Raw genomic sequence first — 15,752 nt, forward strand, 5'->3', positions numbered from 1 at the left:
CTAAAACCCCTTTTGTTGTGCAGGCTGACGCCTCCGATGTGGCAATTGGGGCTGTACTCATGCAACCAGTGGGAGAACATCTTCATCCTTGTGCCTTTTACTCCCGTCAACTAACAGCCCCAGAGAGAAATTACACTATTTGGGAGAAGGAACTTTTGGCCATAAAGGCAGCCTTTGAAAATTGGAGACATTGGTTAGAAGGGGCCAAATTTCCCATTGAGGTTCATACTGACCATCGTAATTTGGAACATCTAAGAACTGCCCGCAAGTTAAATCAGAGGCAGCAGCGCTGGGCTTTATTTTTTGAGCGTTTTGACTTCCAGATCCATTATGTAACCCCAGCTCAGACTAAGCAAGCAGATGCTCTATCACAGAAACCAGAGTATGCTGCAGGGCGCAGAGAGACCTTCGAATCCCAATTGCTACAGCCCGAAAACTTTGCCACGCTCACAGTGGGAAACACCAAATCCACTGCAGTTGAACCAACTCTCTCTACTCCAGGACCCCTTTGCGCTCAAGAAATTAGAGCCAGTCAACAGGCGGATGCCTGGGCTCAAGATCAAATTCGCCAAGGACTACGTTTCCCTTTCTCGCTTAAGGATGGGCTACTATGCTACAGAAATCATGTCTACATCCCTCCAGGACCAGGCAGAGAAAAGGCACTTCATCTGTGTCATGACTGCAAGCCAGCAGGGCACTTTGGGCTATTTAAAACCATGCATTTGATCCTACGAGATTTCTGGTGGCCCAAGATCCGCAAGGATGTGGAGAAATATGTCAATACCTGCCCGGTATGTCAGCGTTCCAAGACAAGAAGGGAGAAGCCCTCAGGGCTACTGCATCCCCTTCCTACTCCATCTCGTCCATGGGAGATAATTTCTGCGGATTTTATCACCGACCTACCACCCTCCCTTGGATATACCACGATCCTAGTGGTGGTGGACCTTTTCACCAAATTGGCCCACTTCATTCCTTGTGATGGCCTTCCCACGGCCAAACAGACTGCAGATTTATTCCTTCAGCATATTTTCCGGTTACATGGATTGCCCAAGAGTTTGGTCACTGACCGTGGATCTCAATTCACCTCTCGATTCTGGAAGGCACTACAGAAACTATTGGGCATAGACTCTCGTTTATCCTCAGCTCACCATCCCCAAACGGATGGGCAAACGGAGCGTACCAATGCCACTTTGGAACAATACCTTCGCTGTTATGTAAACTATCAACAGGACAATTGGGCTTCCCTATTACCTCTGTCAGAGTTTGCCTACAACAACGGTGTCCAGGCTTCAACCAAGGAAACCCCGTTCTTTGCAAACTACGGATTCCATCCACGTTTCTTTCCTCCTGTCATTGAAACCTCAGAAGTCCCTGCAGCGGAGGACTGGCTGCAGGAACTCACAGCGGTGCAACAACTATTGCTCCAGCAACTGGACCAAGCCAAGGAGGACTATAAACGCCACGCTGACAGTCATCGCCAATCGGGCCCCGAAATCAAGGTAGGAGATCGGGTTCTGCTGTCCACTCGCTTTTTGCCCTCCCACCGCCCCTGCCGGAAGCTAGATGCCCGTTTCATTGGTCCCTATCCAGTGGTGGCGCAACTTAACCCCGTGACTTTCAAACTCCAACTTCCGCGCTCTATGCGCATCCATCCAGTGTTTCATCGCTCCTTGCTCCTTCCGGCGGATGGTGTCCACCCCGATGCAGACCGGCCGGCCCCCACTCCTGTTTTGGTGGATGGGGAGGAGGAATTCGAGGTTCAGGACATTTTGGATTCTCGCTTCCACCGCCGCCGCCTTCAGTATCTCATTGACTGGGTGGGTTTTGGCCCCGAAGAACGCTCTTGGGAAGACGCTTCCACAGTCCATGCCCCCGATTTAGTCCGTCGCTTCCATCAGGCCTACCCTACCAAGCCGCGGCCCCGCACCTCGGGAAGAGGGCCCATTTTGGAGAGGGGCCTTGAGGAGGGGGATAGTGTGATGTCTCATGGGCCATGTAGTCCCCTTCCTAGTATTATTGTGGCAGACGAAAAGGAAAACCTGGGTTTCCCACCGTTTCAGCCAGAATTGGAGCCCCTGCACCTGCAAGATGTTTGCCCACAAGAAGTCAGCCAAACAAGCCTTGAGCAGAAATCTCCCCTGTTCTCTTGCCGGGATAATTATAATCGAGATAGAGGCGCTAGGGAGGCGAATCGCCGAAGCGCCAGAATCGCTGCCAGACAATTAGCTGATTAAGCCTGTTTCCCTTGGAAAATCTTAAGGAGTCATGCATCACAGTAAGGACACAGTATGGGTTTCGCTTCTTGTTCCCCAGGGAAAGTGTTCCTTGGTGGGAAAACAAGATCCTATATAGGTGTTTACCCGCAAGGAAATCCTTGCGGAGTCAATTCGTCAGCTTCAGGAGTGAGATCGTGTGTGGACTACGCTACTCCAGTTCCTTGTTTCCAGGACCTTGCCACGGACCTTGTTCTAGTTCCAAGCCTGCCTTGTCCCCGGATCTCGCCACGGACCTCGTTCTTGCTTCTTGCCTCTTGTTGCCACGTATCAAGTCTTGTTTGCCAAGAATCTAGTTTGCTTCCAGCCTTGTTGTCAAGCTCCATTGGACTAAAGGACCCTGTCATTTCCCCACACTGTGCTTGGCAAAGTGTGTGTTTCGGTTATTGGATTATAACTTTGGACTCTAATATCACATATTGGACATTGTTTTCCTGGACTATATTTGACCTTTCCTGAAAGGTCTACTTCTGAACTATATTCTTCACTTGTTTTTATTGACTTTATATATTCCTTTAATAAAGATATTAGATAGAATCTGGCCTCTGCGCATGGTTATTGGTGCTCTGTAGCCTGGGTCCTGACAATATCTGATGTTTTAAAAAACAATAGTTTAATATCTAACCAATTTGTGATATGTGAACATGTTAAATTTGTAGAATTCATGTCCAAAAATCATACTTATTTAAGGTCTTAAATTATTGCTTTAAAAAAATTAAATTTGTAATTATCTAGTCCCATCCAGAATCTAGACCCTTTGATCTGCAAGACTGGTGATCAAGTTGATCTTCAGATTTTTAATATTCTTCAGAAATGGGATAATCATATACAGTATCTGAATTCTTATTCAGTGGAAAGGAAGAAAGTGTCAGTTTGCCATATCAGTCAATAACTCCTTTACTTGTAGGATAATCCTCAAAAGCCTAGATAAAATTCTCATTCTGTTTAGATCATTTCATCCTATTCTGAGTCTTTCCAAGTTCAGAAAAAGTATCCAAAACATTTGAAGATGCTTTAAGAGAAATGGGTGTGTATAAATTTGCTACCTTTAGGAGAATTGAGTGTGTATAAATTTGCTATTTAGGAGAATGGTGAGAATAAAAAATAATACCCTTTTGAAAGCACATACGATTCTTTGTGCAGCTGACCTATTACTATTGTTCCCCACGACTCTGTTTGTTTTCCATATGTGTTTTCTTTCTGGGGCATTCCAGCAGAAGAAAAACTAGATACAGTGAAACAGGGGCACATCACAGGATGCTTCCAATTATTTGCTTGGTGGAAGAGAAGTTTGAGGGTAGGAGCAGTCAACTTTAATTGGTTAGAAAGAAAACAGCATGAAGCTCAGTGGTTTCACTTCAAGGAGATTCAGGAAGATATATTTTGGTACTGATGTATGTAATAACATGCTGAGTTAGTCCCCAAAGTATGACTCCAAATTTAAATTTAAAAAGTACTTCCGCTTTCTAGACTCTACCTCAATTGAGAGGCTACATTGCTGAAGAAATGTACCCAGGACAAACATTTGCTGTTTGCATTCCCTTGGGAACTTTGCCTATCTCCTTTCTTTCTATGCCTAAATTGGATTTCTACATGATGAACAGAAGCTTGAAATTGCTGCAATGGTAAAAATTTGGGGATTGAATAAAAGTTTCAAGGAGGGGACAGAATTTGTATGGGGGGCAATGTTCTCACTTTTCTTCCCCTAGTAGGTTCAGTCCTGAGTCAGGAATTGATGTATGCATTATTCAAATACGCAGTTGACACATTTTGTTCAACAGGAGAATCAAGTGCAGTGGGAAATGGGTGATTGTTATTTTCATATGATAATATGGTTTTCAGTCAGGAACAAAGCTATTTTTAAAAATGGGTAAATGACAAAAATATTTTTTTTAAATTAGTCACTACTGTTACCTTGACGTCTCCATAGCCTCATTTTAACATACCTTAAACTAGTATATTAATGGTATATTGTTGGGATTAACTTCTTGACTGCTCTGTGTGCAGCTAAAGAAGATACATGCATTAATATTTGACATTAATAATCTTCACATTAGCTGGAGAGGATCCCTGTGAAAGTGAAAAACACAAATAAAAATGTTATTTTATTACTTGAGATCACACCTCTCTGGGAATTCCTAGGACTTTCAGCATAACTCTATAAGCAGATCATAGAATGGCACCTATAAGCTTCAGAAACTTCTTTTGTCTCTGTGCATGTCAGCAGCAGAGCATCTTTCCATTTAAGAGGCATTTCTTTCTGTCAGCAGGTTTTTTAAAAAAATATATATATAGCTCCTGTTCTCATTTCCATTTGTTTGTCAAGAAAACCCTGTGATAGTGTCTCCTTAGGACTCTCTTAAGTCAGAAATGGATACAGTAGACATAAACACTTTCAAATAAGACTTCAACAATAGTGACAGGCAGGTAAGAAGATCTGGAACACAGGACGTTGACTGTAAGCCTAACAGTAACAGAAGCTAGTGCATAATCCAAAAGAGCATTGAGCTCTAGACTAGCAAAGAAGGATAATAATAATAATTATGTCGCCATACCAGATGACAGTAGAATTGATGAAAAACAACAGGAAAAACTCAGCTGTTATCAGGATCTCAAAATCGAACTGCAAAGGCTCTGGCATAAACCAGTACAAGTGGTCCCAGTGGTAATTGGCATACTGGGTGCCGTGCCAAAAGATCTCAGCCAGCATTTGAAAAAAATAAACATTGACAGAATCATGATCTGTCAGCAGCAAAAGGCCACCTTACTTGGATCTGTGCATATTATTAGAAAATGCATCGCACATTCCTAAACGCTTGGGAAGGTTCGACTTGTGATTTTGTGATACGAAATCCAGCATATATATCTCGTTTGCTGTGTTATACTGTGTTTTTGTGTTAGTATAATAATAATAAATATACTTTATTTATATTCCACTCGTATCTCCCTGAGGGGACTAGGGGTAGATTTCAGAACACACATATGGCAAACTTTCAATGCCATTATACAGTTAACAAGGACAGACAATACATAGGCAATACATAGATAGATCCAGTGAAAGCAATTGTCAGTTCAAAGGCTAGGGAACATGTAGCTCTCAAACATTACTGAGTTCCAGCTCTAATCAAGCTTGGCTTTTAAATACATGTTAACTTTAGACAATACAAGAACCACCACCTCATTTCCTTTCAGTTCAGCTCTGAGGAAACTTCTGCTTTTGCAGGAGGACCAAATACGTAAACCTTTCCCCTGACATAAAAGAAATGAGCTGGCCTGATACTGTTCAGTTTTTTTTGTATTGCACTGAACTCTGATCATATTTAGTGGGACATGGTATACGTATCGAAAATAGCATCATTGGCATTAGGCTTGCTTTAGAAAATGGAAATCTGTTTCATTACTCTGATTTTTTTTCTAGCTGAAGTATGCTTCTTCTAGAATCACTTTGACTTTTGTGTGCATTCAGAACTTGAAAAGAGGAGTCTGATTGGTAATGGCATTCCACCTCATCTGGGTTTATCTTTATAAAGAAAGATAAGATTCTTGCATGAACTAATTTGTGTCTATACATTTCATTGTAATTATTTTCCTGCCTGAAGCACTAGAGTGTACATACTTTACTTTATAAGGTGAAACAAAATGTCTGTATTGCACCACTTTCTGTAAATCGCAGATTAATTGGCACCTTTTATTTCCTGCTATAGTCTTCCTGGTCTCTCTTTTAATTACAATTTATAAAGTATTTGAAGGCTCTCCAACAATTACTGATGAACAGCTTGTTTGTATTCTTCTCTCAAGTAACGGTTTCTGTGTTTATCCTTTTTTTAAAAAAAACAAAAACAACCAAACCTATCAAGGGACATACTGCCAGCAACGGGAGGTGGAGGCTATAACAGAAGGGGATGAAGACAATGAAGGTTGCTGCTGCTGCAAACCTGGACACGTACCTCACTTGCTGTCATGCAATGCAGCTTTTAACCTTCGATGGTTGACTTGGGAAATAATGCGGACTCAGTATATCCTGGAAGGCTATAGCATTATTGACAACAATGCTGCAACAATGCTCCAAGTCTTTGACCTGCGAAGAATTCTCATCAGATATTACATAAAGGTAACACATTATCTGTCTTCTCAAGAAAGGATATCTAACAGCTCGATTTGTTGTTTGATGAACTGGTTGGCATGTTAGTTTGACATCCCGAATCTCAGTGCTGATACAACATTGTACAAAAAAGCTCAGCAAAAAACCCAGCAACTTGGTATAATGTATGTTTGTACCAGATAACCCAGGTAAGATGAAAACCTGTTGTAAATAGAAGAACAAAGTGCTCACATGAAACTTACAATTTTCTGGATATGTAGAACTATCCTGCCTTTCTCATATCATGTGACATTGTGATGGTTTAGCCCCCCCAAAAGAATTGTATCTTGCCCACAGAGTGGACACACAGATATGACCAATGAAACCCATTTGTGCTCCATATACCCCATATGCACATAGCCTGAAGATAAATTTTGAAAAATATTTTAATAATTTTTGCATAAAACCAAAGTTTGGAAACCAAGTCTTATGAGGAGTGGCTTGGGGAACTAGGTATATTTTGTTTGAAGAAAAGTAGGTTGAAAGGGGAAGGCTGACAGGGGACATATTTCAATATCTGAATACATGCCTCTCTCAGTCTCTGTGGCTGGGCCTCCTTCCCGCTCCTGCCGTAGCTGTAGTGGCAGTAGCATTGTACTCCCGGGGCACAGACCCTTTCTTCTGCACCCCCTTGCTGCCCAGACCCCTTCCCTACACCCCCTCATCATACAGATCCTTTCCCCTGTGTCTTCCTTGCTTCCAGAACCTTATTTCCCTTCCACTGCTCAGGGTGCTTTGATTGTGCTTTCAGTACATCGCAGAAGGGGGTTGGACTGGATGGCCCCTGGGCTTGCTCCTGTTATTATATTATTGTTGTTGTTACAAAGGCTGGAGGCCATCTGTGGAGGGTGTTTCGATTGTGCTTTTACTGCGCGACAGATGGGGATTTGACTGGATGACCCCTGGGGTTGTTCCTATTACTATTATTATTACTACTATTACTACAGATGCTGAATTGACAACTGCCAGGGGTGATTTGTGCTTTTCCTGCATGGCAAAAGGGGGTTGGACCAGATGGCCCCTGGATCTCCCACTGAAATACTGTTAAGTTTATATTGGTTAAAATTGTTCTTCATTTTAAATATTGTATTTTCTTTCTTTCTTTCCCTTTTTTTGCACTACAAAGGAGTTATGTGCAGTGTGTATGTTTTTTTCAATTAGTTCACACAAACGCTCTCTATCCATCTGCCACTGACTCAGCCTGTCTGTCAATTTTTAAAACACAATGTGTCAAAATGTTTGCCCGTGACTGATATATATACATAAAATAAAATATTTAATATATAAACATTTCTAGGGGCTCCACAAGAATTTTTTACCTCAAAAATGGCTCTGTGGCCAAAAATGTTTTGAGAACCCCTGCCTTAGAGAGACAATAAGAGCTGTTCAGCAGTGGAATATGTTGCCTTGAAGCATGGTGGAGTCCCCTCTGGAGACTTCAAAACAGGTTGGATGGCCATCTGTCAGGGGTGCTTTGATTGTGTTTTCCCACATGGCAGGAGGTTGGACTGAATTGCCTTTGTGGTTTCTTCAAACTCTATGATTCTATGAGGTTTGTGTACATGAAACCATCAGAAAACAAATGTGTCCGTATCTCAGCCACTCATGAGGCTAATTTCAGGTTTTGGAGTATTTCAGAATTCCAGATAATGAATGCTCAACCTGTACTACAAAACAGGAAGATACCAACAGAAGATAAGGATTTAGCAACAATAGCATCTCATCAAGTATTTAAGAACTTCAGATGCATTTGTAATTGCTTGATGCTGCCTGCTAGAATGCAGCAGCTGTGCAGAACCCAAAGCTACTCTTACCCCAGTTAACCCTTACCCCAGAATTGGACATGTGTGGCCCCATTCATTACAAAAGCCTGGAATTGAAAAGCCAGGGACAACCACCATGCCTTCTGGTCTTGCTGTGACAAGTCTGCATGGTTTGGAGCGAAGCTGATGATCTGCTTCTCTGTTCCTTCCTAGATTGATGTAGGATTGATGTATACAAACTGTTTAAAATCAGTCAAAACATTGTGGAAAGAGTGAAGGAGAATTAGAGTTTCAACCTAATCCATGATAAATTAGGCAAGTCTAGTTTTTTGCAGAGCATCGGCAGCCCTGTGACTCTATTACAATAACAGAAGGAACACATGCCTTCAAATATATAATATTGCATTGTCACATGCTTGAGGATTTCAAATTTCTCTTTCAAACAATACTTAGCAGTTGGCCTTTTGAACTGATTTTTTTTATTTAGCACTCAATTGACAGCCAAGTTGGGAGGGAGAATGATTTCTCTGCATAAAAGCAACTTTTGCTGTCCTCTAATAAAGTGGGTCAATTCCTGTTGCTGTTCTGCATATATTTGAAATATTTTCCTGCCTACTTACTGCAGGTTATTTATTCCCCATGTGCTTTCACGTTAGTTTTCCAGTATATGTGTGAGAGATGTGTGTATGGCAGAAATCTCCCATTTTAAAAAATCTTTTTTCTGCATGGCTCTTCTCAAAAGGCTGTGCTTATCACTTTCTCTACACTTACTTTTTTGCATTGCAAGGGCCCCTTTATCAATGTTAATTTCAATTGGGAGGATGGCACTCATGAATTTTAAACAGGTTTAGTAATAATGCTGGTTCTAAGTTGCCCTTCATACTTACTAATTTTTCTGTTGCTCTTTCAATTCATTGATTACCCACAGTTGAAATAAATTCTGATCATTTCCATTGTTTGTGGTCCAGGAAACTCCAAAGGCAAAGACAACTGGAGGGGACATAGCATGCCTTGTGATATGCCAGAGAATCTACTTAGTTCAGTCTGGATAAGTTTTCTCTCAACTTTGCAGCAATTACCTTTGTAATAAGTTTGTATTATTAAAACAAACAGCAGTATTTTTCCTTTTCATCAACAGAGTATTATATACTTTACTGCAAGCTCACCCAAAATCCTATACTGGCTAAGAGATGAATCATTCCAAAAGACACTGCAGCCTTTCTCCAAATGGCATTATATAGAGCGTGACTTTGCAATGTTCAATATAAATATTGACGACGACTACGTTCCCTGCCTTCAAGGAATCACCAGAGCAAGTTTCTGCAGCGTTTACTTGGACTGGATTCAGTTCTGTGCTGGAAAACGTGTAGAGGTACAAATATGGCTCTCTCTTGTTGCTAAGTTGACTCTTTCTTGAATTCATGTTGGAACAAAATGTACAGAGAAATACTAAGACTACTTGTTCAAAAGCTGATCAAGTTGAAGCCAAATTAATCCTTCTGCTGTGATGCTAAACAGGATTATCATTCCCTGTGAGTAGTCTCAGGAGATAAAAGTCTTCTGAATTGACTCTTAAAAAGATCTAAGGAAAGAAAGATCAAGCTGGTTACATGTTAGTAGAGAAATGTATTGGGGAGGAGGGAGGTACAGTCCCAGTGTAAATTTAGTTCATGAGATACAGCACAGCCTACAGTAGATCAACCAAAATGATGTGGACGTAGGAAAGTTAACAAAAAAAATGAAGCAATGAAACTGACAATAAAATTAGAAGTCAGAGCCAACAAGAATACATCTGTGCACAACATTGGGCCATAATGAAATAAATTGTATTAAATTGTGTGAATTATTATTGTAGAGTTAACGCAAACCCTGAAATATTTTGCAGTGTATAGAATGTGATGAAGATTCTCCTTTGGTCACTCTTTCCTTTGCCTTATGCATTTTGGGTAGAAGAGCCTTGGGAACAGCATCGCACAATATGGCAATCAGGTAATGTTTTGTATTTACATCACGATCAATATGTATATGAACAAACTACAGTAGAATCTCGCTTATCCAACCTTTGCTCATCCAACGTTCTACCTTTTAGTAGTCTACCTTTTAGTAGTCAATGTTTCTGTAGTCAATGCTTTCAATACATTGAGATGTTTTGGTGCTAAATTCGTAAATACAGTAATTACTACATAATGTTAACGTGTATTGAACTGCTTTTTCTGTCGATTCGTGTCAAACATGATGTTTTGGTGCTTAATTTGCAAAATCATAATGTAATTTGATGTTTAATAAGCTTTTCCTTAATCCCTCTTTATTATCCAACATTTTCGCTTATCCAACGTTCTGCCGGCCCGTTTATGTTGGATAAGCGAGACTCTACTGTATCAGATTCCTTGTGACTCACAACAAAGTTTGTTTATCTGAAAAGTTACAAAAAGTTATGAATAAAAATCATTTTCAAATTAGTTCTTGGTGACTTTGTTAAAAAAAAGTGTGTAGAACCAGTTTGCGCTATGTTTGTATTGAAGAAATCCACCTGAACACCTGGTGTGCAGATCTGTATACCTGGACAACATCAGATGACTAATATAGAAAGTAAATAAACTCTGTCATTGAAAGCAGAAGATGGTGCATCTGCTTTTTATCTGCAAAAGCCAGTCCCTATGTAAATTATAGAGTACATATACTCAATCAAATGTAGTCCCAACTCACAGTCTAAAGAACATCCCAATAGAATTTACTCTGTAGACTGGGATGACAATGGCAGAAAATTTGGAGTGGATCAAACTCGCCATAGGCTAGTGCTTATTACAAAGCCTATACTATGGCCTTGATGGTGGAAAAGCTTTTTTTTCTACCATCTGCAGTGTTGCATCTGCAAAGTGTTGTGCAGCAGAGCTGTCTTCAAGAGGTCAAGCATTTTTAAACTCTACCCTACAGGATACAGACCACTTGTCAGCTGTCTGTGAATAAAATTGCCACTCTAACGTGGATTTGGTAGTTGATATCACTTTCACTCTTAATTTTCCTGTGTTATTGGATGTGTTATGCAGCATGCGGACATGAACTCACATTCTTAGAGATGAGAAAGGCACCACATATTTACTGAACTGGCTCATTTCCTAGCTCTTAAAATAAGGCAGAATGGGTCAAGTACGGTAGTAAGTGGAGTAGTGAATATCCTACTGTAGTAAGGCTGTGGTAGGGCCTTTTCCATGATTTTATTAAATACTTCTCCATAAACAATGTGTGGGTTGGCCTAATTTGCAAAGTGGCCTTGCCACAATAGCCTACACACACTGATGTGTTAGATTGCACTTTCATAATGTGTTGGGCTGTACTGAAAATGCCACTATGTATAAAGCAGGCATGGGCAAACCCAGGTCCACAGGCTAGATGTGGTCTCTTGGGCTCTTGCCTCCGGACCCAGCCACATGTCACAGCCCCAGCCCTCCCAATCACACGCAGCTGCACAGAAATCTCCCAAGAGCCTCGCACATCCATGTGTCAAGCCCTCCTATTTGCGGAAGGCAGGCTGCTGTGTTCTTTCATGAAGAGGAACACCCTGCTGAAACACATGGCTGTGCAGGGCTCTCCCGAGAGCCCCATGCAAACGTATGAAACCCTCTCCCCCATCTAATGCCAACCACCCCTCAGTCCGTCCCCCCCCCCCCCAGCTTTCCTGCCCGGCCCGGCATACAACCCCCTTTCAAAAACATTTACCCATGCCTGGTGTAAAGAGATCCCTTGGAGTTTATTTTGATCAGGAATATGCATAATATTGACAGTTCATACCACTTTCTACTAGATAGAATAACATTTAAAAGTGCAACTGAAATAATCGTTGGCAAGTTAGATGGCTTCATAAAAGTTATCTCAATGGTCTAACTCAAAGGTAAGCAGTTTTCACGCCTGGTGATCTAGTGTGTGGTTAATATGCTTCTGTTAGTTATTGTGGTGAATGTTGTATCTGATCCCTTTTCAGTTTTTCTGCATGAATGATTATAATGGGTTATGGTGGCTAAGGTAAGCTTTTCACACTCAAGAGAGGTTTAAACTATAGAGGTCTAAACAGTAGAGGTGGTGGAACTAAAGTATCTGCCATTTACGCTGCAATAGGCCATTAGGGTGCCTTATGTGAATTGTATCAAGTGATCTATATGTGTAAAACAATGGAGAACCAACTATGCCGTGGTTCATACGCCAACATAATCCCAAAAGACAAGAGGTCATCTTGATATTGAAGTTTCATGTGTATGTGTCTATCTAGTCTGTGAGTGCTAGGCAGATGTAAAAATGAGTCATAACATTATTATGTAGGAAATGAAAGGGAGGGGGACATTTTAATGCAGTAAAGTTGTGTAGGATTTAGCAGACAGCAAATAAGATCAGTCTTAGACTTCTTATCCACCTTGCCTCATGTTGACAATATTCATTAAGAAGCCAATGATGTTTACATTATATGTATGTAATTTATGTAGCAATTTCCATACATTTACACATGAATTACGTCTAATCAATTAATGAGAAGATTGTAATGGCAAACGATGGCAGCAAATATACTTTGGCAGTGAGTGTAAATACACCTGTCTATGTAAATGTCAGTAAATATTGTCTCTCCAATGACACAGTAGATTCACTAATAAACAGGGCAATCCTGTACATGCATATTTAGAGGTAAATCCTGTTGAGTTCAGTGAGGTTTACTCCCAGGTATCTGCATACAAATGTGATAGTGTGTTCTTTACAGTAGCACCTTAACTCTGGAGTTCCCCGCCAAGAGAAGACAGGCTAGTTTTTCCCCTTTTGCGTTACCACCCATCAGCAAAAGCAGCCTCCAGTGGCCTAGGGGATAAAAGCCTTGTGACTTGAAGGTTGGGTTGCTGACCTGAAGGCTTGCCAGGTTCGAATCCCACCCGGGGAGAGCGCAGATGAGATCCCTCTATCAGCTCCAGCTCCATGCGGGGACATGAGAGAAGCCTCCCATAAGGATGGTAAAACATCAAAACATCCAGGCGTCCCCTGGGCAAGGTCCTTGCTGACGGCCAATTCTCTCACTCCAGAAGCAACTCAGGTTGCTCCTGACACACACAAAAAAGCAAAAGCAGTTTTTTCACATGACCAGCCTTAAAACTAAGGTTCTTTGAGTGCTTTTACTGCCTGTGGTTTTAGCCTGTTTATTCTGTAGTCAATATTTTCAATGTTTCTTGATGCTTTTCATAGCCTCTGAATTTTTGGTGGCCTTAATCCTCTAAAGCAGGGGTCCCCAAACTAAGGCCCGGGGGCCACATGCGGCCCATCAAAGCCATTTATCCGGCCCCCACGGCACAAAGGCAGAAGGGGGTTGGGCTAAATGACCCAAGGGTTCTCTTCTTCTCTTCCAACTATTATTATTATTATTACTACTATTTTATTATGACACAGCAAACAAGATAGATATGCTAGATTTCATATCACAAAATCACAAGTCGAACACTTCCCAAGTGTCTAGGAACCAAAATGTCAAGGACAGAATGCCACAAGATAAGATATAACAGAGTTTATTGGAGTAACAGAACCAAAAATGCCCGTAAAAGACAAGGGCTAGGCAAACATTGGCCTTAAAAGTAAAAAGACACAAGGAAAACGTTCAAAAGATAAACCGGATTAAACCGGAGTTTAATCCGGGTTAAACCAAAAAAGCTTACTTCAGCCTGGGACTTAAACAAACAAAAGCTGGTGAACAAAAGGTTCAAAGAAATGCAAATAACTGGCAGCAGATACTTCTCTGCTGCCAAAAGCTATGTTTGAGTAACTAAGAGGTTACTCCTCCACACAGCAAGCAATTTCCAGATACAAACGCAGCAGACAAGGGCAGAAGCGGTCAGCGAAGTTCCAACCCGGTCCGAAGGTCGTAAGGCAGGTACAGACGTTTGTAGTTCACCAGTTCCAACGAATATCACAGGAAGGAGAGTCAGAGGCCGTAGTCAGTCAGTCAGTCAGTCAGTCCAGAGTAAACAGATGGCGTCCGTCAAGAAGACGACGGAGGTCCAAGCTATTAAGATTAAGCACAGGTTGCACAACAAAAGCCCACACAATTCCTCCCACCGTCTATGCCCAGTGTCCTTGGTAACTTACGTAGTCAGCAAACGAATCACACCCGTCTTCAGGAACTTCCCACACAGAGCCCAAGCGTTCGTCCAGATTACCTTGCCCAACGCAATTAGCCATTGCTTCCAAACCCCATTTTATGCCAGTTACAGCTCCTCATCGCTATCAGCTGTTCCCCTAATTCCGGGCGTCTCCTCATCACTTTCCTCATCAGAACTGAAACACCTTTGACTACGACCCACAGCATCCCCAGCTGTGGATCCCGTTCCATCCCTCCAACTTGTCCACGGGTCTAATCCTGAAGGTCCCCAATCGCCTTCCATACTATCATTGCCAGTGGCACCCAAATCCTCCCTCACACGAGTCCATTCCATGTCATCCTCCTCTGAGCTAACCATCTCTTCCTCCATTCTCTCAGTAAAACCCTCAAAGGAGTCCTCGTCAGATGGTTCTGCAAATAAGTCCCGCAGCCGCTTCCTTTCTCGCTCCTCGAGAGTATCTGACTCCCAAGGAGTCTTACGACCACGTCTCCCAATATCAGAGCCATAAGGCTCAACCATAACACAAAATGAACAGTCACAGAAATATACAATGCCAGAAAACTGCACTATTATTATTATTATTATTATTATTATTATTATTATTATTATTATTATTATTAACATTGAGGCTGGGAGGCCATTTGTCAGGGGTGCTTTGCTTGTGCTTTTGGTGCCCAAAGACAGAAGGGGATTGGACTCAATGGCCCAAAGGGTCTCTTCCAACCCTATTTTTTATTATTATTATTATTATTATTATTATTATTATTATTATTATTATTATTATTGCTTGGTGGCCAACTATAGTCCGGCCCTCCAACTGTCCGAAGGATCGTGAACTGGCCCCCAGTTTAAAAAGTTTGGGGACCCCTGCTCTAAAGACATAAAATCCCATCTTACCTTAGAGGCTGAGCAATGTCAGCTTTGGTTAGTACTTGGATGGAAGACTACCAATAAATACCAGGTGCTGTAGCCTGTATTTCAAAGCAAGGAACTGGCAAAGCCACCTCTGAGTATTCCTTGCCCAAGAAAACCCCTGTGGCATTTATGAGTTTGTTTTGAGTTGATAAGCAACTTGAAGGCACATGCACACACATAAGTGAATGAATGACTAAATGAAGGGTATTAGCCTAAAAGCAAAGCATTGTTATTGAAAACATACAATATACTCGTGTTTAGCCAGCTACATATGCCCAGCTGGACAGTCTAAGAAACAACACTATATCATCAACTGCAAGTTATACCTATTCCATTTTGGGTTTTTTGTAGAATAGATTTTATGCATTTGTGAGAAAGCATCAAAACTGTTTTGTATGGTGCCGTGGCTAAAAATGTAAGCTGTAAGATTTAATTATCTGACTCAAATTTCACTTAGATCATAAATTCATTAGAGAATGTCAGGCCATTCGCATCTCAACCCCAAATCCTTATTTGCAAAGTAGAAATAATACAG

At 41.4% G+C, this 15,752-nt stretch overlaps 1 protein-coding gene across 2 annotated transcripts in view; it reads left to right on the forward strand.

The window, feature by feature from the left end:
• The window catches only part of pcnx2 (pecanex 2), a 148,525-nt gene that overhangs the window by 111,443 nt on the left and 21,330 nt on the right, over nucleotides 1–15,752 (forward strand). For both annotated transcript variants that reach the window (XM_062975467.1, XM_008124217.3), the window contains exons 26-28: nucleotides 6,131–6,384; nucleotides 9,316–9,549; nucleotides 10,063–10,166. In XM_062975467.1, the coding sequence (XP_062831537.1) occupies nucleotides 6,131–6,384; nucleotides 9,316–9,549; nucleotides 10,063–10,166 (592 nt within the window). The remainder of the gene's footprint in view (nucleotides 1–6,130; nucleotides 6,385–9,315; nucleotides 9,550–10,062; nucleotides 10,167–15,752) is intronic.

The sequence above is a fragment of the Anolis carolinensis genome, chromosome 1 (genome assembly GCF_035594765.1).
Source record: "Anolis carolinensis isolate JA03-04 chromosome 1, rAnoCar3.1.pri, whole genome shotgun sequence".
Classification (NCBI taxonomy): Eukaryota; Metazoa; Chordata; class Lepidosauria; order Squamata; family Dactyloidae; genus Anolis; species Anolis carolinensis.